General features: G+C 42.8%; 1 protein-coding gene across 1 annotated transcript in view; it reads right to left on the bottom strand.

Moving 5' to 3' along the window:
* LOC143127055 (protein mono-ADP-ribosyltransferase PARP14-like) overlaps positions 1 to 22,612 on the bottom strand; it is a 29,824-nt gene extending 7,212 nt beyond the window's left edge. Inside the window, exons 1-6 of the mRNA XM_076288356.1 lie at positions 22,550 to 22,612; positions 20,938 to 20,981; positions 20,624 to 20,678; positions 19,626 to 19,715; positions 3,178 to 3,317; positions 45 to 1,549 (exon numbers count right to left, since the gene is read on the bottom strand). Coding sequence (XP_076144471.1) covers positions 45 to 1,514 — 1,470 coding nt within the window. The 5' untranslated portion in view covers positions 1,515 to 1,549; positions 3,178 to 3,317; positions 19,626 to 19,715; ... (1 more) ...; positions 20,938 to 20,981; positions 22,550 to 22,612. The remainder of the gene's footprint in view (positions 1 to 44; positions 1,550 to 3,177; positions 3,318 to 19,625; positions 19,716 to 20,623; positions 20,679 to 20,937; positions 20,982 to 22,549) is intronic.
* Between the last annotated feature and the right edge of the window lie 1,423 nt (positions 22,613 to 24,035).

The following is a 24,035-nucleotide window of genomic DNA, read 5'->3' as shown; positions in this document are numbered from 1 at the left end:
AGTAAAATTAAAAGTGATACAAAGACATGGTACACCATCCTTACCTGCTGGACTTCAAGCTGTCCAAGTACAACCTCAAGATGTATTTTATTTCTTGAGTAATCAGGTGGTGTTAGGGATGGATCAGGTTGTATATCGGTTAGAGTAATGGAGACTGCACTTGCAGACTGACTAGCTGTAGCACCAACCTGAGATTGATCTGACGATAACAAGACACGGACCTTGTGAGAGCCTTCCAACAATGCTATGTTATCTTTTCCTTCACCCCTGAAGTACTGAAGTGCTCCTGGTCCTTCCACATTAAAGTCTTTAGTGATCAAAGACCCTATTCCTGAGGTAAGTCTTTTCCGAAATTCTTGTACCAATTGACGTGGTCCAGCAAACTGCACACTGGGACATGGCAAATGGATAGGCATGATTCTTAGACCATTATACTGTATTCCAAGCAGTTCCAGCACTGAGAGGAAGTGATCAACCACAAATGAGTTGGGTAGATTCAGAAAATCAGAGATGTCTGCCTGATTGAGCTTGTAGTTGAGTAGAACCTGCCTCAGCCGCTCTACATCTTGCCTATACCCAACAAGCTGAACAGGCATCCGTGGGTCTGATTGTGATGGTGCACCATAACTAAGCTTGACCTTTGGGATGTTGTGGTTAGCTTGTTGCAGTGCATGATTCAAGGTTTCTCTAAGGTCTGCCATTCCAGGTGACTCTGCTTGCTCCAAGACCACAGTCTCCACAGTCAGGTCTCTCTCCAGAGCTGCTGCTGCCTCCTCAAGGGCCTCTGTAGTAAGGCTTGACAGAACCAGGTCTGGTCCCACCTCAAGCATCACTGGACTTCTCAGGCTCTGCTGGAACCTGGTCTGGTATGTTTGTATGGCTCCACTAGATGTAAGGAAGGCGAGAAGTGGGGCTGGTAACTGGAGTCTCCTTTGTCGGATCTTCTTGACCAGCTCCTGTAGAGTGGCACATGCAGCCTCTACCTCTGCCTCTGGTCCCTCAAACACAGGAGTCCTACTTCCCTGTCTGGTGAGCTTGACATGTGGGGATGAAATCTTGATTTCTCTTCCAAACTCCTCCTCCACCAGGCTGAATTGCACCTCAGTGGCCATGGAATCCTCACAGACCTGTCGCTTTATCTGGAGGTCTTCCAACATCTGGAATAGTTTTGCTACTTCACATTTCTCTCCAACCACCACTCCCAGCTCTTCATTTTCTTTATAGATGCACACATTTCCAGAGCACAAGGAAATTTTGTCCTGGAGGATCTTCAATATTTTGGGGTCCACCTCATAGTAACAATCATATGTTTGCCTTATCTTAAAAAATACATCCTCCAACTGCATCTCCCATTTTTCCTGACGTAGTGCGTCTTGAGCAGTACCTCTCTTCACCACAATCTCTTCTGCCTCTTGAAAGATCTCAAAGGAGCTGCAAAGAGGAGAGAGACACTGCTTAAGGTCCTGTCCTGCTTTGGGATTCTCCTTCAGGTAACCAAGCAGATAAGGATCCATCTTCAGTACTTTTACATCTTGTCCACCAGGGTTGACTGAAACATTGTAAAACAATTAGTTATTTTAAAAATGTATGGGAAGAGTGAAATCAACTATTAGTTTTGACGGGTCCTCGCATGTTTCTGCTGAAAAACTGCTAGTTTCATCCCGAGCTGCACGTTATGGACGTATTTAAAAATGTAGTCGCCGCATTCAAACAAACGGAATATGCGGCTATATTTCACAACTTTGCGAAGTAGGCCTACTGTGACTGGGAAAGGCTGGCAAGCAAGCCGCAGACAGATCAGGGGATATTCACTTCCCTGTTAGGTAGGCCTACACTGTAAAAAAAAACCTATAGAATTTACTCAATTTATCTAAGGTAACAATTTGCATCTACTTTGGTTGGGTAAATTTCAATCCGATATTTTGAGTAAAGACTACCTACATTCAACAGCTATGAAATACTAAAATAAATTAGGTACATTTTACATACACATTTTACATACAAATTACTCACAATAATTGGGTAATTTTAACTCAAGACTGTTAGGCATTATAAATCTACTTAATAATTCTTAGTAATAATTATCTAATATGACTAATTAACTATTAACTATTCAGGGAAGGTTAGATTTACTAGAAGTTATTTTCAGGCACAGCAGATAGTATTGATCAACTTGTTTATTCAAGCAAACAGATTCACAATATATTTAAACAATACTGTGAAAAAAACAAAAAAAAACACACTAGTGTTCCACTATGGAAATGAAAAAATAAATGTATGTACAACTCAGAGTGTGTGTGTGTGTGTGAGAGAGAGTGTGTGTGTGTGTGTTTGTGATAGAGTTTGTGTGTGCATATGAGAGAAAGAGAGAGAGAGGGTGTGTGTGTGTGTGAGTGATTGAGAAAGAGTGTTTGTGTAATAGAGTGTGTGTGTGTGTGTGTGTGTGAGTGAGAGAGAGCGTGTGTGTGAGATTGAGAGAGAGAAAGAGTGTGTAATAGAGAGAGTGCGTGTGTATGTGAGAAAGGGAGAGTGTGTGTGTGAGTGAGAGAGAGAGAGAGAAATGGAGAGAGTGAGTGTGTGTGTGTGTGTGAGTGAGTGAGTCAGTCAATCTCAAAATCTGACACGTTAAACACACATGTAACCAACATTGTTAAACACACAAGTAACCATGACACAGAAAAGTCTTCTGCAGCCTGGTAATATTAAAACAGAACATTTAAACCTCAAAAAAAGCGAGTGCGTATGTGTTTCTTTGTGTGTGTGTGTGCGTGTGTGCGGGCATGTTGGTCACATTCACAGCTGTGTGTGTATGGTTGGTGTGTTTGTGTGTGTGTGTGAGTGTGAGTGTGTGAGTGAGTGAATCTCAAAATCCGACACGAACATTGTCAAACACACATGTAACTATGACACAGAGAAGCCTTCTGCAGCCTGGTACCAACCTCAAAAAAGTGACTGTGTATGTGTTTCTTTGTGTGTGTGTACGTGTGTGTACGTGTGTGTACTGTACGTGATTGTTCAATTTTAACCAGCGTTTAAAATCACTCTAATAGTTTGATTTTCAGGCTGTGGGCTTTCTTGCCTAGCTTCGCCCCATCAAGCTCCAGAAAAAGTTTCTGGAACACCTCGAAGGTGTTCTCCAGCGTCTTCGGGTATTCCAAGTTGAGGGCATAAACTAACCCCATCAAAAGAATGCATGCCCTGGTGCGGTTCCCACATCTGGACAGCACTGTGTTTCCCTCAATAACAATGGACACCTCTTCCTTTTCAGGGGTGACGATCACCTTCATTGTGTGGTTTGTGTGTCCCTCAGATTGGTCCTCCAAGTTTAAAAGAAACAAATAAAAGCATTTGCATTTTTAGAGTATTAAGAGTGTGTCCATGAGAGGACCAGGCGGGGGTGACACATGCTACGTCACCGATTTTGATGAAACTTGGACAGTTTGAAGGGTCCACCTAAAAACTCAAAAAGCCAAAATAGTACAAAATGTGAAACATCCCATTGGGAGTTAGGACCGCCTCCTTGTTTTAGGGCAAAAAACCTAAAAAAAAGGCCCAAAATTGCATAAAATGTTGACATCCCTCCTGCTGTCAGATTTAAACACAGCAAAGTAACAATCTATGCCATCAAAGGTCCATCCAAGGTTAGTTTAAAACTGGAGGTACAAGGCGTAAGGTGTGACGGGTGTCAGTCCAGGACTGCACATGTCCACTATGTCACATGCTTATTGGCGAATACCCAAAAAATAGCAATATTCAGACCTGAATATCTCCAATGAGCAACCTCCTTTTTTCAAAATTCTTTCTGCACATGAAAGGGCCATCTGTGGACTTCATAAATCAAAAGAAAAATGCTCGGCCTTTTTATTATTTTTTTCGTGACAACCGCCTAAATAGTGTGATCCAGCCAGTGATTTCAAATACATATCTACTTCAATGATTGGTTGAAAATAATGCTTAGGTCATTTATGGTGGATAAATGGAGATATATTATCATCAATCATATCTGCTGATCAAATCCAAGCTACATTTAATGTCCTGAGTGTAATATATTCCTTAAGGTAGCTCAAAATGACATCATCGGGTGACATACACCAGTATACCCGTAGGTCTAATTTTTGCAAATGTGATATCTCCAACATATCTCAGGGCTAGAAACAGTCACTTGGACTCAAATAATAACTTGTAAGATTTTGATAGTCAAAGGTCAAAGGTCAAGGTCACTGTGACCTTATGTACATCCCATTGTGGTGAATAAACCTCTAAAAATCCCTGACATAATTGCAAATGTGATACAAACATTCACACTGGCCCTTTCTGAAACCAATCCCTACCCACTCCCCTAAGTTACGGTGTGCACTCAGGTGGGAATCACCCTTACAGCTAAATCGAGTTCTCCATGTAAATGGGAAAATGTTGGAGTTCTTTTATCACTTTTGGGTGCTATAGGCTAGTTGGAACTGCTCACCTCAATGAACTATGATAAGCTATGCTAACAGTGGGTGCTTCAGACTGAGGTACTGCACACACACAGATGAGAAGGGTATGTATCATCTTATCTAACTCTGGCAGAGACAATAAGATAATTTCCCAAAATGTTGGCGTGTTCCTTTAACACTTGGTTAGGAGTGCAAGTGGCTAGGGAGAGAGTGTAGCTAGTTTCGGAAAGGGCCTTTCACTCACAGATAACAAATTAATTTGAATTTGATGGTCAAAGGTCATAGGTCAGGGTCATTGTGACCTCACATTCTTGTGAGGAATGCCTATAGGAAGTTTTTTCAAATTCGGCACACACAGTCACTTACACTCAAAGATGAACTGATTAGATGTGAGTGGTCAATGTTACACTGACCTCTCAAAAAAAACAACATGGGCCTACTGTATTTTTACACCTTGAACACAATATCCTGGAAACACCTTGAGGGAGTTATTTCAAATTTAGCACAACTTAGGCCCTGTACACACATAACCAGATATTTTATGTTTGGGTCTTTCGTCCACACATAAACAGTGTTTTAGCCCACACAGATATTTTTTAAAACCTTCTAAAGAGAATGCTGGTTTACTTGGATCTGTGGACATCCAAAATGGAGATTTTTACAAACAAGTATATACTCTTTTGATCCCGTGAGGGAAATTTGGTCTCTGCATTTATCCCAATCCGTGAATTAGTGAAACACACACACAGCACACAGTGAACACACATAACAGTAAGGTGAAGCACACACTAATCCCGACGCAGTGAGCTGCCTGCTACAGCGGCGCTCGGGGGGCAGTGAGGGGTTAGGTGTCTTGCTCAAGTGCACTTCGGCCATTCCTACTGGTCGGGGTTCGAACCGGCAACCCTTCGGTTACAAGGCCGAAGCACTAACCAGTAGGCCACGGCTGCCCCCGTGTACAAGGACGTGATGGTTACTTTGGGTATTGGGTGGGCTTTACTTGTTTCGTAGCCTACTGTACCTCAATGTCCATCCATCGTAAAAACATGTCTGTAGACCCTGCTTATTAGCACAAGTTGTTTTAAAGCAGATACTCTGATATGGTATAACCACCTAGCTTCATGTTAGGGTCCCACAAGGAAATCTGTCTGAAACATTGAAAACATGATAATGTACATTACTTGTAAATCTGTTTCCATTGCATGTCACATGACCAGTGGATAAAGTGGGATTTGGCAGGTGGGGGAACCCTAAAATCCAGTGTCGGTGCAACGGGGAAGAATGACTCACTGTTGGACAACATATTGAGTATTGTGGTGTAGCAATACTTTTTGGACAAGAATTGATAGCTTCTTGGTCACCTCTGTACACACGAAAATTAACTCCCCAATTATTTTAACAATATAATCGTGCTGTATCGTTGGTATGAAAGAATATATTTATTATTAAATTATCAGAGGTGGCGGAACTGCGTTCCTCCCACTTTAATTCCTGCATATGATCGCTGTCTGCTGTGTTGGGCTAATGGGACAGTGCTAATTGAGTAATGCCAAGCTAGATTAACATTTTCCAATGTTAAAACCATTTATCACATGAAAAATAACAATGTTATTATCATGTGATAATAACAATAATAACAATACTCTGTGTTTCCAGGATATCATGTGAATAGTGAATAGTGAAATAGTTTTTTTTGTGAGGTCAGAGTAATATTGACCACCCAAATATAATCAGCCAAACTTCTGTTAGACTTTTTTTGAGGACGGTCACTGAAAGGAGCTGTAACAAATATCGGAGGCTTCTGAAAAGGCAAGCCAATGGCTATGGCACTCACATGCTATTTGGGGTCATGTTGTAACCTGAATTGACTCTGAGACGCTGCTGCTGTGTTTCTGGAGTGGTAGTTGTTGGTGCCTACATCAAGGGCTTGCATGTCGGCTGTGTATGTTGTTGATCAGATCATAAGTGTCCACAGTAATGAAGAGGAATGACTGGAGAATTTATGATATTGCTTGGTATGTTGGTATGTTGCTGATCGGATCATAAATGGCCATAGCAACAAACAGGAATGACTGAAGAATTTGTGACAATGGTTGGTAGTTGGTATCTAAATATTTGTTGGTATTTGTTGGTGTCTGCATCAAAGGCTTGCGGTTTGACTGGGTATGTTAATGATCAGATAATAAACCACCAAAGCAATGAAGAGGATTGACTGAAGAATGTGTAGGTATTTGTGGGTCTTACTTCAAGGGCTTACAGTTCGTCTGGTTATGTTGCTGATTGGATCAGAAACTGTGGGAGCAAAGAAGAGGAATGACCAAAGACTTTGGTGATACTTCTTGGTGCCCTCATTAAGGGTTGGTGTTTTGTTTGTTGTATAGTTGCTGATGGGATCATAAATGGCCACAGCAAAAAAGATGATTAACTGAAGAATTTGTTGGTATTTGTGGGGGCCCACATCAAGGGACTGCAGTTTGCTTGGCTGTGTTGCTGATCGGATCATAAACGGCCACAGCAAAGAAGACAAATTACCAAAAAATGTGTCGGTATTGGTTGGTAGACAACCTATCATGAGTGTGGAGGGAGCTGTGTCTGAGATGCCAGATACCACGATGAATGACGAAGACAAAAGTGCAAGTGAATATTTGTACCAAATTTGAAAAAACATCCCTACAGGCATTTATGATATATAATTTCCTCCAGAATGCAAGGTCCTTGACCTCGACCTTTGACCACCAGATTCAAATATTTGTTATCTGTGAGTCAAAGTGAATATTTGTATCACATATGAAATTATGTCAGGGATTTTTTGAGATTTATCCACCACAAAGGGATATACAGTGACCTTGACCTTTGACCTTTGGCTACCAAAATGTTACAAGTTATTATTTGAATCCAAGTGACTGTTTCTAGCCCTGAGATATGTTGGAGATATCACATTTGCAAATATTGGACCTACGGGTATACTGCTGTATGTCACCCAATGATGTCATTTTGAGCTACCTTAAAGAATATATTGCACTAAGGATATTAAATCTAGCTTGGATTTGATCAGTAGACATGATTGATGATAATATATCTCCATTTGTCCACCATAAATGACCTAAACATTATGTTTCAACCAATCATTGAAATAGATATGTATTTGAAATCACTGGCTGGATCACACTATTTAGGCAGTTACAGCGACAAAAAATAATACAAAGGCCGAGCATTTTTCTTTTGATTTATGAAGTCCACAGGTGGCCCTTCCATGTGCAGAAAGAATTTTGAAAAAAGGAGGTTGCTCGTCGGAGATATTCAGGCGTGAATATTGCTATTTTTGGGGTATTCGCCAAAATGCATGTGACATAGTGGATATGTGCAGTCCTGGACTGACACCAGTCACACCTTACGCCTTGTAACTCCAGTTTTAAACTAACCTTGGATGGACCTTTGATGGCATGGATTGTTACTTTGCTGTATTTAAATCTGACAGCAGGAGGGATGTCAACATTTTATGCAATTTTGGGCCTTTTTTTGAAGTTTTTTGGCCTAAAACAAGGACGGGGGCCTAACTCCCCCTGGGTTGTTTCAAATTTTTTACTATTTTGGCTTTTTGAGTTTTTAGGTGGACCCTTCAAACTGTCCAAGTTTCATCAAAATCGGTGACGTAGCATGTGTCACCCCCGCCTGGTCCTCTCATGGACACACTCTTAAAGGAACACGCCACCCAAAATCAGTAGTGATATATGTTCTTACCGTAACTTTCACGAGTTGAGTCGTACCTCTCCCGCGTCGGTAGGTGCACTCAAACGCTCTGTCGCGCGGCGCGAATGTGTTGGCATGTTGCTATGCTAGCGGGCTCTGCCGTGGCCGTAGAGAGAGGCACATAGCAGTATTCAAACACCTCCACGTTTTACCTACTCAGTTGCACGAGTAGTTGATGAAAAATGTTAGGGCACACAACATGAAACGTGACGATTTTCCAAGCGAATAAACATGAGAACTACAATGTGTGGCGCAATAGCACTTGGGAGTACTTCGACCTAGCGTGGTAATATTATTAACACCTATGTTGACGACTCAAAGCTTTGGTCGTCGAGAGGCTGAGTAGGGGAGACTAACTTGCCCGACGCGCTGTTTAATAACTTCCAGTAGCGATAAGGTTAAGTTCCTTTATTGTAGAAAACAGTCATCTCCAAAGTATCCAACACAGTATCAATTCATGAACGTCAATAAATCCAGTTCTTAAAATCCACAAGTTTCATGTATTCCACAACAGCTTATTCCATCCAACAGTCATCAAAATGCGGTCAGCAAAAAGTAAGGCTTCCCCCATCACCCCCTCTCTCTTCATTCACAAAAACACCTAGCAGGTAATATTATGAACCTTGCCGCCACCAACACCACGTGACCCAATTATCGTGAGTAACCACAGGTGCATAACACAGACGTCATCTGACCCCAACATTCCGGCCCCTAATTATTACAGTTATTACACAGTAATAATTACAATACATCACAAATTTTGCATAAGACAATATAAGAAACATTAAATAGTTGGTTCTTCCTTTTGTTTGCATTTTATGTTTTTTTTTTTTTTTATTAATCATTGGCCAGAGGTTACTAGCACATAGCCAAATATCAATGCATCAGTGCAGTCATCAGTCATTGGCCAGAGGTTACTAGTACATAGCCAAATATCAATGTGTCAGTACAGTCATCAGTCATTGGCCAGAGGTTACTAGCACATAGCCAAATATCAATGTGTCAGTACAGTCGTCAGTCATTGGCCAGAGGTTACTAGCACATAGCCAAATATCAACACGTCAGTAACGTCTCATAAGTCATAAGGACAGATCAGGTGATGTGGTCATCAAGGATCAGAAGCCTCCTGAAGGAGGCATAGCTTTGTTACAGGCCTGTAAACAAGGCTGGTCGGGGTCTTGATTCGGACCTGGCGCACAAGCCCAGTCCTATCCGGAAACGTTTCAGTGACCCTGCCGATGATCCAGGAGCCACGGGGTGCAGAGTCGTCCACTATGAGGACTATGTCGCCAGGAATCAAGTTGCGCTTGACTCGTGTCCATTTCTGACGCTCCTGTAATTGCGGCAAGTATTCCTTAGTCCACCTTCTCCAGAACAGATCAGATATATATTGGACCTGTCTCCACCTCCTGCGTGCATAGAGATCTTCTTTCTGGAAAAGACCCGGTGGTAAGGATGGTTTGACCTTGAGGAGGAGGAGATGGTTCGGTGTTAATGCCTCCAAGTCATTTGGATCGGTACATTCCTTTGTAATGGGCCTGCTGTTAAGTATTGATTATTCCACTTCACATAGCACTGTCTGGAGTCCCTCTTCATCCAAACTCTGTGTCTGCAAGGTGGAATTGAGAACCTTTCGGATGGAACGTATCAACCTCTCCCACGACCCTCCATGATGCGATCCAGTTGGGGGGTTGAAAGTCCATCTAATTTCCTTCAAGGACAATGTATCACTGATTTTCTCCAAGTTCCATTCTTGTATGGCTTGTCTTATCTCACGCTCTGCGCCCACAAAGTTGGTGCCATTATCAGAACGTAGCTCTTGGACCTGTCCTCGTCTTGCAATAAAACGACGCAAGGCATGAATGAAAGAATCAGTGTCCAACGATGAGGCTACTTCAATATGCACGGCCCTAATGGCTAAGCAGGTAAAGATGACTCCATACCTCTTGACAAGACTCCTTCCACGCTTGACTTCGAATGGACCGAAATAGTCCACTCCGACGAAGCTGAAGGGAGGATGGTCAGGAGAAACTCTGCTTTCAGGTAAGTCTGCCATTTGCTGTTGGCCTATCGCTCCGTGCAATCGACGACAAACCACACATTTGGACACAATCTTCCTGATCAAGACACCAGCACCAGGAATCCAGTATTTCTGATGTAGTCTTGATAATATGTGGTTCCTGCCACCATGACCAACTTCATGGTGGATATGGCGTAGAATAAGATTGGAAATATGAAGATCTTTAGCTATTATAGCAGGATGTTTGGATTCTTCGGCCATAACAGCCTTGCTAAGTCGCCCTCCTACTCGCAACACATCGTCTTTCAATACAGGGTTCAACTTATATATGTGGCTGTTCCGTCTCACGCTCTCTCCCCTATGGAGACAAGAAAACTCCTCTGCATACCTTCTCTTCTGACAGATGTCAATTACTCGCATCTCAGCCTCTTCAATCTCTCCCAATGAGAGAATGCCTTGGCCGGATCCAGTTCCGTGATGAGTGCCATCATGCTGAGGTACATCGAACAGAGACTGAGAGGTTTGTTGAGAACTTTTACTGCTCTTTAGGAGACATAAAAGTCGTGTTTTGAACCTCAAGATCCAGCCCATCACCCTTCTGAGACGTGTCCAGGATGAGATGCGATTGATCAGGCACCACACAGGATCATCCTCTGCTGACGTCCTCGTGTGACTGGCACCCCAGTCGCACGTGCGATGGTGGTCACTGACCATACCTGCGCTGGTGTCGACTACCCCTCACCATGCCTTAGTTATGCTGCTATAGCATAGTGCTGTCATGGACTTTTCATGTGTCACGCCGTACAACCCCCCCCCTCTCCTCTCCCCCCTTCTCTCTCTCTCTCTCTCAACTCTCCCTCTCTTGCCTATTCCCACCATGGTATACTGTAACAATATATAGTACTACTGATTACTTATTGACATTAACCATTCTGATTTTCAGTAATACTAACCCACTCTACATCTCTCTTTCTTCCCCCTTACTGTACCTCACTTGTGAGGTATATCATCACCAGCCATCAACCATCCGTGTGTTGGCCCTCCTCTCACCCATCTCACCTGAAGTCCCATCCTCGACTGCCCTATTACTGCCCCCTATCTGGACTCCTGGCCCGTACAGCCTAGCGACCCACCACCAGCCTATGACAACTCTGCCTGGATTACTGGCCCATCCACCAACCCACCACATGCCCCTCGGAAACTCCCTTCCCCTGGACAATCCCAATGCTGGACTATTGAACTTTCTGTCACTAAATCAGGAATAACGAATTACCATAACGGATACGTAATCATCCCACCTCTTGTAACTTTCAGCTCAAGTGCTTAACACCATGTCTTATTCTCTACACCCGACTATCATATGCATTTGTCATGTATACAGACCTTACTGTCATGTACTGACCCTAGGCAGATGGGTCAGGCCCTTGAGTCGTGGATCTGCTCGAGGTTTCTTCCTATATATATCTCCAATTCTAGGGAGTTTTTCCTCGCCCCTGTTACCCATGGGCCTCTCTCTTGCTTTCCTTTTCTTCCTTTCTTTCCGTCTTTCTCTGATTGCCTACATTCTGTAAAGCGCCATGATACATGTGTTATGTTTTGGCGCTCTATAAGCACAATAAATTGAATTGAATTGACGAAACCGCAATGGCAGCTGACACCTTGATTTCAGGGTCTTCAAGAGGAAGTTCCTGAATGTTGTCTGGGCTAACCGGCCAATCTTCCTCTGGCTGCACGAGAAATGGAGGACCAGAAGCCCACACGTCACTGTTCAAGAAATGCTCTGCCTTCATACCTCTGGAGGCAAAGTCTGCAGGATTGTGTGTTGTACTCACGTATCTCCATTGGCGGGCATCAGAAGCCTTAAGAATCTCTGATACTCTGTTTGCTACAAAGACACGAAACCTTGATGTGTCGTTCTTGATGTATTTCAAAACAGAAGTACTGTCGGTCCAAAAAACTGAGTCTTGGAGATGTAACCTTAATTCTTTTTTCCACAGGATGTCCATGCGAGCCGCTACTACAGCCGCCGTCAACTCCATACGAGGGATCGTGACAGGTTTTAAGGGTGCCACCCTGGATTTTCCCATTATGAAGGCACTGTGTGTCTGAGAGCGATTGTTATGCAGCAGTAGGTAGGTAACAGCACCATATCCCTTCTCGCTTGCATCTGCGAAATGGTGCAGCTGAGCGGAGGTCACCTTTCCAAAGCCAGGAGGTTTTAAACATCGCCTGACGCTAAAGCCATTCAACAGTTGCAACTCTTCCACCCAGTCTTTCCAAGCCTGAGCAGTCGATGTTGGTATAGCATCGTCCCATCCTATCCTCTTCTGACACAGGTCCTGAAGGATCCTCTTTGCTGTAAAGATCACAGGAGCTAGGAATCCGAGAGGGTCATAGAAGGAGCTGGTGATTGAGAGGAGCCCTCTACGGGTCAATGGCCGGTCCTGGATGGAGATGTAAAACTTAAAGGCATCCGACTGGACACACCACTGCACCCCTAGTGCTCGCTCGACAGGTAAGATGTCATGGTCCAGGTCCAGGTCTGTAACTTCTTTTGCCCTCTCTGCCTCAGGTATTACTACTAGCACGCTGCGACTATTACTTATCCACTTTGTTAAACGAAAGCCGCGCTTAGCGCAGATAGCTCCAAGGTCCTTATAGAGAGAGATGGCTTCTTCTTCTGAAGCTACTGAGGTAAGGCAATCATCAACATAAAAACTGTACAGAATGGTGTCAATTGCCTGCTGACTGAAGAGTCCCCTGTTGTCTTCTGCACACTTACGGAGAGCGTAGTTAGCGCAGCTTGGGGATGATGTTGCCCCGAACAAATGGACGGTCATCCTATATTCCTTCATCTGCTGACTGAAGTCTCCACTAGGCCACCAGAGGAATCTCAACAGGTCTGCGTCCCCCTCTGGCACACGAACCTGGTGAAACATAGCCTCTATGTCGGACATCAAAACAATAGGCTCTCTTCGGAACCTAGTCAATACTCCAACCAATGCATTGGTTAAGTCAGGGCCACTTAGGAGCTGTGCATTGAGAGATGCCCCATGAAAAGATGCAGCACAGTCAAAGACAACCCGGATCTTCTGCTTCTTGGGATGATATACCCCATGGTGCGGGATATACCAAACCTTACCATTGCTGCGCTGTAGATCTGTGGCCGGTACCCTTTGTGCATATCCTTTGGATACAAGGTCATTCATGAAACCAGTGTAATCTTTGTGGAAACCTTTGTCCCTGGTGAACCTCTTCTGCAGATTGATTGCACGTTGCTCTGCCAACTTACGATTATTAGGCAATCTCAAACCTCTGTTTTTTAATGGTAAAGCAATGCTGTAATGGCCATCCCTCAAGGTCACAGTCTTACTGGCCAACTCCAGGAACTTACAATCGTCCCTTGACAGCCCTGGTTGCTCATCCTGGCTGCTCTCAGGGAAGTCTATCCTTAACTGTTGTTTCCAGAGTTCGTCAAGCGTAACAGCAGAAATTCTGTTGATGGTGACTGTGGACTGACTTCCTGGTGTGTTACAGCAATCTCTGCCTAACGGCCCATTCACCGTCCAACCAAGCACAGTCTTGATGGCATATGGACCTTCATGAACACTTGGAACGACCTCCAAAGGCTCCAAGGCTCTGGGCATGTTCATACCGATCAAAATCTCTACCTCTGCTTCTATATTAGGCAGATGAACCTGCTTCAAGTGTGGCCAGTCATTCAGATCCTGCTGTCTTGGGATGTTACTTCTATTAACAGGCATTCTACTCTGTGTGAAAAGATTTGGCATTTCACAATACAAGTTACCATCCAATCCGGCCACCTCCAAGTCTGAAACAATACAGCTGTCTACAACCTTTTCTTGTCCCATTGTACGCAAGAGAATCCTCGTTTTTCTCCCAGAGAGGTTCAACCTGTCCATGAGACCCACTGTGCAAAAGGACGCTGAACTCCCTTGGTCTAGAAAAGCATATGTTTCTATTATTTTTTGGCCTTTTCTTGACTTTACCTTTACTGGGACAATGGCGAGCTTACAATCTTGCTCACCGGCCCCAGTAAGACCACTTGTCTGGACTGTAACAAGAGCACTGTCTGCATCGCGGTTGAGGTTACCATCATTCCTTTCTCTACGGTGGATGTGGAGTATACTTGGGTGTCTTAAGTTACAGATTTTACATAAGAGGCGTTTTCTACATTCTTTACTGATGTGCCCAGGACACAAGCAGCCGAAACAGATACCATTCCTTTTAAGAAAGGCAATCTTCTCATCATGTGGCTTGTCATCCAGTAGAGTGCATAACTCAAGTAAGTGTCCACCTTCGCAGTAGCGGCATTTCCCTTCAAGTAAGTATCCATCTCTAGCCTTTTCCTCTATTTGACACTCTCTCTCCACTGAGGTGACAGTCGTGGCAAAGCTACTTCCTCTAGCCCTTGGCCGAGGTGAATGCCTTCTTCTGGCTCCATCCTTGGCAGTGGCTTGAGTAGGTGGAACGTCACATACATTTCCAAAGACCGGATCTGTGGCAATTTTTACTTGATGCTCAAGAAAGACAACAACGTCAACAAATGCGGTTCTGCGGTGATGCCGTTCCTGAATATCACATGCCACTGTTCGCCACTTATCCTTTAATTTATAAGGCAATCGTTTGATCACAGCAAGCATATTGGAAGGTGTATTTAATTCATTAAGACCTTGAACCTCATCCATTGCATTGCAACATCCACGCAAGAAGAGACTATATGCCTGAAGAGCTTTTACATCCTCTGATCTAATTAATGGCCATGAATGCACTTTATCCAGGTATGCAGATGCAATGACATGCTCATTTCCAAAATGTCCATATAACAAAGTCTTTGCCTTTGCATATCCAGCACCATCAGTCATATGTTGACAGCTTCTGACAAGTTCATTGGGTAGCCCCCTGGTGTACTGTGCTAGGTAATGCAGGCAGTCGTCAGAACTGTCAGCCTTTGCCTCAATGACCTTTTCAAATGATCTCATAAAGGTATGGAAGTGCAGAGGATCGCTGTCAAATGATTGAATTTCTCTTTTTGGGAGTTGTGAAAGACTTTGTTGACGCACCAACATACTAGTTATTTCATTTTGTTTCTCCATTACAGACAACATGTACTGGTTCTCGTTAAGTGTTTGAGCAGGTCTTGGTTGAAACCCCGGAGGTGGTATGGTATTTTGGATTATATTCCATGATCTTAATGCATCTGAGGGCCCCTTATGGAGATGCGTAAACTTATCCCTATTCATTGTTTCTTGCACTGTACTTAACTTCGGTGCTGTATTTCCAGTGATTGATTTTTCTTTTCCATGATGTTCATATGGCACGAAGGTATCAGCATCAACGTCAAGTGTTTTTCTTTTGGTTTGAAAATATGATTCCATTCCATTTGATCTCCTTGAAGCAGCACTTTGTGTAGTGGATCCAGTTCTTAGTACGTTCACCTTTGCAACAACCGCAGCTATATCCTCTTTAAGTTGAAGCTGTTCCTTCCTTCTCCTCAGTTGCTCTTCCTGTTTCTCGAGAGCGTGCTTGTCTTTGAGCATGCCTTGACGGACACGCAAGGCGGCCACTTCAGCCTCTGCTCGGAGCCGTGCAGATGAAGTTGTGGATATGTTTGATGTTGAACTGCTACCATGATTTGATATGCTGTCAGATGGCGATATTTCATCCTGGGTATCATTTTGAGGATTGAGAGCAGGTTGAGGTTCCTTTTCTATTTCATTTTGAACACCACTTTCTGCCTCTGGTGTTTTTTGGAGTAGCTCATGGGTTGGTTCTAATGGCCTGCTTGGATGTTTATCTAATTCTAAAAGCCATATTTTGACATCTTCAGTGAAATCCTGGTTGTATTTAGTGATACTGGAGAACCATGTATTTTGTTTATCCTTTTCGTCAGATGGAATTAGAGGAATCAAAGATGCATGTAATGAACTGGCATTTTCAGATAATTCCATTAATTTGTCAAGCTGTAATTTGACCTGTGTAGCATTTTCATTATCCTTCATGAGCTCTTTAAGCAAGGGTATTAAACTCTTCATTTTGTCTATATCCCTTTTACGTTCTTTCTGAATTACTCCAATTTTGTTTACAAGAGCCTTTTCGGTGAGAGTGATTGGTCTTTTTTTTTTATCCTTTTCATTTTTGTCCACAATTGAACCAGCCTTTGATCCAGTCATTTTATACTAGCAAGAAAATGAACATTGATACAAAATGCCAACGTAAAACAGCAATGTAAATAGCCACAACAATCTCTTGTCAGAGGTTATTCCGATCAACACACGGCAGCGAAACCACACACACGTCAGATATTCAATGCTTCTAAGGCAAGCGGCTCACACAACATCAAGCGGCAGCAGCCATAGGCCTATTCAACAGACGTCCTCTCGTGGCAGTAACCGATTCAAACTGCATTTCATTTAAGCCGTAAGCAGTATAAAAAAGCATAGATTACATACCACCGTCTTCCGTAGGCCTGCAGCGGTTCTGTCGAACTGGCCGCTCTTGTAGGTGAGCCGTAGTAGGCTGATCGTGTGTGGGCTCGTGATTTCTCAGCGTCTGGTTGTAGAAGGCTCTGTTGCCGATGATTTTTTGCTGACAAATGTTGACGACTCAAAGCTTTGGTCGTCGAGAGGCTGAGTAGGGGAGACTAAGTTGCCCGACGCGCTGTTCAATAACTTCCAGTAGCGATAAGGTTAAGTTCCTTTATTGTAGAAAACAGTCATCTCCAAAGTATCCAACACAGTATCAATTCATGAACGTCAATAAATCCAGTTCTTAAAATCCACAAGTTTCATGTATTCCACAACAGCTTATTCCATCCAACAGTCATCAAAATGCGGTCAGCAAAAAGTAAGGCTTCCCCCATCACCCCCTCTCTCTTCATTCACAAAAACACCTAGCAGGTAATATTATGAACCTTGCCGCCACCAACACCACGTGACCCAATTATCGTGAGTAACCACAGGTCCATAACACAGACGTCATCTGACCCCAACAACCTAATTGTAGATCCTATCCACCACAGAGTTTAGAATCCATGCTGGATCGACCCTCAGCCTCTCCCTCCCCTCTGAGCGAGAGAGGCACACACACTAGAGATGCGCTGATGGGCTATTATTTCAACCATAACTGCATAGCAAAACTTATCATCCATCAGCCATCCATCAGCACCAAAGTTTGTTGACCAATTTTCAAAACGGCACCTGCCCACCATCCGCTGGTTGTTTTAATGTAGGCTATATGGGTGATGCAGCGCTGCTGACGTGAGGCTAGAAAGCCCTTGCCTGTTCTAGAAAGACTGATCTAATGCAGCAAATATATTAAAAGGCAAAAGTCGTACATTGGCTAGGCCTATCCCCAGAATATCAGCAGCAAACTCAGTCTCTGTCGCGCAAAACAGTCTCCAAATAAAACGCACATCGGCCTGTTGCCTATTCTGCCAGCTTGTGACAATATATCGTCCAAAATGCTTGATTGCATTGCATTCTCCACATTTTTAGCTACATTTTCATGTACCACATCAGCATTTTTGTTCAGTGAATCTTTTGTAAATTGCTTTACAATTACCGTCGGGCCCTTGTCAGCAGACTTCGGCTTGCCTCTTGCCATTCACTCCTTGTCTTCCGATGTCATTTCTGAGTCATCTACAGATGTTCACCTCCCTAAATAGAACCAACTTCAACCTGTGTTATATCCTAGATGAGACTGCCTGGGTTATTTTGTTTAGATATTAGCCTATATATAAAACACATAATTGTAGCCTACCATTCAGGGAATAGGCATTTAAAAGAGAGACAGAGAGTGATATGACTAAGAAATGACATCGGGCGATGGCAGTGCGAGATGTTCAGAACGTAAGAGCTAAAACTTCTACAAACTCACTAACATCCACAGCGGAAAAAGAAGGTAAGAAAAATAGTCGGAAAACTTAGATGTGTAAGGCAAGCAAGCAAGTTTGGCGGTTGTTACTAAAAATGTGAACATGCACGTTGCATTGTTGTGCGGTGGACTTTCAGAATGAATGGAGTCGGAGTTTCTTTAATATCGAGGCGTCATATTTGTCCGATGGCCTGCTATAAAATGAATTGCAATGTCTGTCTGGAAAAGACACGCTCGTGCAGTCAAAATTAATGGGAGTCTTCAGAACAGGCTTGTCAGTCAACCTGACATAACAGTGTGTAAAGTAGACTATAATGTGAATGACTTGTTATTTTATCAAGGATTTCTTTCTTTTTGCAAAAAATAAAGTACAATAGGCATTAATTAGTAGGCCAGGAGCATGCTGAAATTATGTGGCAAATTGCGTTTTTTATTACAATGATAAAATTGTAGGCCTATAGGCCCGACGGTAATTGTAAAGCAATTTACAAAAGATTCACTGAACAAAAATGCTGATGTGGTACATGAAAATGTAGCTAAAAATGTGGAGAATGCAATGCAATCAAGCATTTTGGACGATATATTGTCACAAGCTGGCAGAATAGGCAACAGGCCGATGTGCGTTTTATTTGGAGACTGTTTTGCGCGACAGAGACTGAGTTTGCTGCTGATATTCTGGGGATAGGCCTAGCCAATGTACGACTTTTGCCTTTTAATATACAGTATTTGCTGCATTAGATCAGTCTTTCTAGAACAGGCAAGGGCTTTCTAGCCTCACGTCAGCAGCGCTGCATCACCCATATAGCCTACATTAAAACAACCAGCGGATGGTGGGCAGGTGCCGTTTTGAAAATTGGTCAACAAACTTTGGTGCTGATGGATGGCTGATGGATGATAAGTTTTGCTATGCAGTTATGGTTGAAATAATAGCCCATCAGCGCATCTCTAGTGTGTGTGCCTCTCTCGCTCAGAGGGGAGGGAGAGGCTGAGGGTCGATCCAGCATGGATTCTAAACTCTGTGGTGGATAGGATCTACAATTAGGTGTTAATAATATTACCACGCTAGGTCGAAGTACTCCCAAGTGCTATTGAGCCACACATTGTAGTTCTCATGTTTATTCGCTTGGAAAATCGTCACGTTTCATGTTGTGTGCCCTAACATTTTTCATCAATTACTCGTGCAACTGTATTTAAGTAGGTAAAACGTGGAGGTGTTTGAATACTGCTATGTGCCTCTCTCTACGGCCACGGCAGAGCCCGCTAGCATAGCAACATGCTAACACATTCGCGCCGCGCGACAGAGCGTTTGAGTGCACCTACCGACGCGGGAGAGGTACGACTCAACTCGTGAAAGTTACGGTAAGAACATATATCACTACTGATTTTGGGTGGCGTGTTCCTTTAACAATATGCTATTCCAATACATGTCAGTTGTGTTGTAGTGTGTTGCATGAATATTCGGTGTGTTTCGCAATCTAGGGCCACCGTAGAACCCTGTGTTAATCAATCATTTAATAACATACCTGGTACTGGAAGAGCTGTTCTTACTGTTCTCCAAGATACTCAATAAGGCAGCAGACAATGGCATCCCTCTTTTTGTCAATGCTCTGGGACTGAAAAGAGATGCATTTTAGTGAGAGGACTTATAGTTGAAGTCAGGCGAAAGAGGAGAGGAGGACAAGGGGGGAGAAGGATAAGAGATGTGAAACGGAGATGTGAGGACCGGAGAAGAATATGAGAAGAGGAGGAGAAGAGAGTAATAGAGAAGGAGGAGGATGATAGGAGATGAGGAAAGAAGAGGTAACACTTTATTTTAAGGTTCATATGTTAGCCACTAATACATACCTAATTAATGCCTGTATTAGAGACTTGTAAGGCATATGTTAGGCAACAGCAATCATTTGTTAGCCATGTATTCACAAATGTCTTGTTCATGATGAATTAGGCATTCATTCTTGATATAATCTTAATAATGACCTAGTAAGCCTTGATCTCTACTTACTAATTTGTACTTAGTCCCAAAAGAGAATATGTATAACCCATTAGTATACTGTCTGAATATATCCCGAATAGTGGGAGAGCAGTTGTAGAATAAGCTCAACTTCATTGCTGTACTTTCACTGCCCAGGTTGCTGTGACAAACAGCACGTAACAACTGGGAGATAGGCTCCCATTCTAAAGTGGAATCTGTTCGAAAACTATTCAGGATTTATTCAGACAATATACTAGTGGGTTATACATATTATCTTCATAACTACACATAATACATAATTACACACTAGGCACATGAAGGAGAGGAGCTGGCCCGGTTTGGTTTCCTGTGGGTGATATCTGGACAAATGTGTCCTTAAAGCACCCCATGTCTTAAAGGTGCAAGGGCAATCATGATGAAGACAGGATATGGACTGGTTTTGACCAAAATGTCCATGTTGCAATCTATAATGCTGCAATAGATCCAATCGTTTTGATGTGGTGAAGCTACAAACTTTGCACAACCAGTTCATTTGAAGCACTCACATACCGTTTTCTGTTCTCTTTCTCTTCTCTCCTTTCTCTCTTCTTTTCTTGTCCAACACCTGCAATGGACAGGGCAGACAGGCAATGATTGTTAGTTGTCATGATTCCAAAATGTTGACTAATATACACAAAAGATCAGAAAAAGTTGACAAGGGAATTTAATCCTGGACATAAGATACATGTTGCTCCACGTATTACACACACACACACAGTACATGCATACCCAGCAGTAACATTTTCTTATTTTATTCATGGCCATAACGTTTTGATGTGGTGAAGTTACATACTTTTCACCAACAGTTAATTTATAGCACTCACGTATGCCGTTTTATTTTCTCTTCTTTTCTTTTCTTGTCCAACACCTGCAATGGACAGGGCAGACAGGCAATGATTGTTATAGTTGTCATGATTCCAAAATGTTGACTTTAATATACACAACAGATTAGAAACAGTCGACAGGGGACATTAATAAGATACATGTTGCTCCACATATTACACACATTACACATTTGATGCTTTTCCAGCACCAACAGCTGTTGTAAACTGATGTATATCAAAGTGATAATTTAACTTCGTCACATTAAATAAGATGTGAATGAACGTGGGGTTGTATGCTAGATCAGCAACACGTGCTGGAGAGACGCATGTTGACATCAAACTATTGAACGAAGGCAAGTTTACCCGACTGCTTTTCCCGCTGTCATTCTTGTGGCGTTTCTTCCGTTTTTCATGCCCTGAATGGTAATTACCTTATTTTCCGGACTATAAGTCGCTCCTGAGTATAAGTCGCATCAGTCAAAAAATGCATCATGAGCAGGAAAAAAACATATATAAGTCGCACCGGACTATAAGTCGCATTTATTTAGAAATGTATTTCACAAAATCCAAAACCAAAAACAGAGACTATGTAACTGGATTATTGAGGCCAAAAAGATTCAAGTTAATGAAGACGAAGGAGTGAAGGCAGCCAAGAGGAGGGTGGTAGACCAAATGTATCCCAAATGTGGAGAATACAATGCAATCAAGCATTTGGGCGACGTGGAGTCACAAGCTGCCAGCAGATTAAATGCTTACGAGAGAGAAAAAGATGCAGTTTTAAAAGGACGTGACCGAAGCAAGCAGACGATAGGCCTATAGGCCCGACAGTAATTGTAAAGCAATTTACAAAAGATTCAGTGAACAAAAATGCTGATGTGGTACATGAAAATGTAGCTAAAACTGTGGAGAATGCAATGCAATCAATCATTTTGAACGATGTGGAGAGACAAGCCGGCAGCAGATTAAATGCTGGAGAGATAAAAAAGATGCGGTTTTAAAAGGAAGTGCAGACCGAAGCTGCTGCAAGCAGGTGATATTTAGAAATATATTTAAATCCAAGACCAAGAACAGACAGTTTGACCACTTTGGGGGTGCCTGTCTCTCTCTCGTTGCTCACTCTCTCTCAGCAGGATTCGTCACCGCTGAAGTCAAATTATAGCTTAAGTGCTTCAACATCAACCGCTATCGACAGGAAAGGAAAACAAACGTTTAGCGATCAGGAACCGTCAGGAATTTTGCAAACACAGAAGCATGACCGCCTATAACGCGAGAGTACATGGACGACTTGACTTCTCCATTTGACGTTATAATCTATTGCGGACGTGAACAGACAGCTACAGACACGGAACACACAGTATTTCACTTTCTGTGCGTAGGATTCATTAGCCTACGTGAAAGATAATTATCGGATCTCCCCCTACCGTCGGTCCCGTATTTCCACCGTCTTGCGTGTAGGCTATGTGTCACTATCCATTTCTATACAAACCAAGACAGCGGACTCCAACCATGGGTTGGAGAGAGACGCAACCACCCACACCATAGGTGTATCTAACTCAACCACCCACACCATAGGTGTATCTAAATTAGCTATGTACCAAAAATGACATTTTACCGTGACTCAAAGAGCTGTAAACAGTGTTGTAAGGCTGCGTGTACACAACCGCTTGGAGCTCCAGTGGAAATTTGCTGCCGCTAGGGTGCGTCTAGATTTCTAGGCTAACATTTCTCACCTTCCCTCCATCTCTTTGTCTGCTCTTCTGCTGGCTTTCCAAACGTTAACTTTGTGTCAGCCTTTGTTCAGGTCAGGTGAATTAAGATTAGCCTACTGGCAGAAATTAACAAGACAAGTTTATTTTGAAGTTTATGTGAGCTGCGTTTTGCGTTCGTTAATTAGTTTAGGATACACTCCGTGACAGCCGACTCGACTCTACTTTCGTTTTGACATGTCAGAGGTATCACGTGACGGTGCGTTGATGCAAATATAATTATCTCGGCTATTTGTAGCCTACTTAATAAATTAAACGAAACTTGAAGAAAAAAAAATACCAAGGACATGACCTCGGTTTCCTCTATGGTAGCTACGGCCATTACATGCGTATAGCCACATTTTTGTTTTAGCGCACTCCAGAAAAAAGGGCACTTTCTATTTTGGAAGAAAAAGGCAGGGCCAGGCATAGGCCTATGGGCCAGGGGCTCAAGCCCCCTTTGACATCTATCAGCACGGTTCCATGCAGCCAAACGGTTTCGAATCAGTTTATTGGGAATAAACCGAATATGCGTGTGTCTTATAAACACCTTATTCTGATTGAAATAAACCGAAAATGGCCATATTCGGGTTAGCCTACTAATAAACCGTTTGCACACCCTAGCATGCCTGTTTTAAACGGAATATTGGGTCATGAAAACACCTTAAACAATATGCTCCCAGAAGGAAGTGTGTTGTAGGCCTGCTCAATTCGCACATAATTAGGATAACATTAACCAACTGTCTCTCACGGACTTTCCTAATCATGGCGAAACAACGCGTCGCGCACACTTTTGGAAAGTCTAGGAGACACACTTGTCTTGCAATCATGCAATTCAAATGTCATGGAGTTCATCGACGGGCCTAATAGCGACGTTATTAAAAAGATATGTAAAACATTTGATGAGGCTGGCTCGACGTACGCCTGAACAAGTGAAATACAGGTGGAAGACCCTGAAGACGTTGTATTATGCAGCCAAAAGAGGGAATTCCACCAGCGGAGATTTACGTCATGACGTAGCCTATAGGCTTTGCTGACTTATTCGGAATAATGTCGATTGCTATAGGAATATGCTCAAAATGTGACATTCTAGCTTGTTAACAGGTTAAATAGGAATATTGACATAAACGGAATTTTGGCAATAAACTGATTCAAAACTGTTTATTACCGACATGAAAAACGTGCTGTGTATGTGTGCCTGCAGGTTGAGTTCGATTGAAAGAAATAAAAGCCTGGGCTTATTTTCTTTACGATAAGCTACACAAAATAAATACAGTTAGTGTTTACCTTCTCGGTCCAGAAATGAAATCGTGTAGGTGTTATCAGTAATCTTTTCCACTGACCCACATTCAC

The sequence above is a fragment of the Alosa pseudoharengus genome, unplaced genomic scaffold, assembly GCF_046254945.1.
Source record: "Alosa pseudoharengus isolate Yale_2024_CS ecotype anadromous, Long Island Sound unplaced genomic scaffold, YU_APseudo_1.1 YU_APseudo_1.1_scf_17, whole genome shotgun sequence".
Taxonomy (NCBI): domain Eukaryota; kingdom Metazoa; phylum Chordata; class Actinopteri; order Clupeiformes; family Clupeidae; genus Alosa; species Alosa pseudoharengus.
Note: the sequence above shows the minus strand (reverse complement) of the source record. Positions and strands in the feature narration are given on the sequence as shown.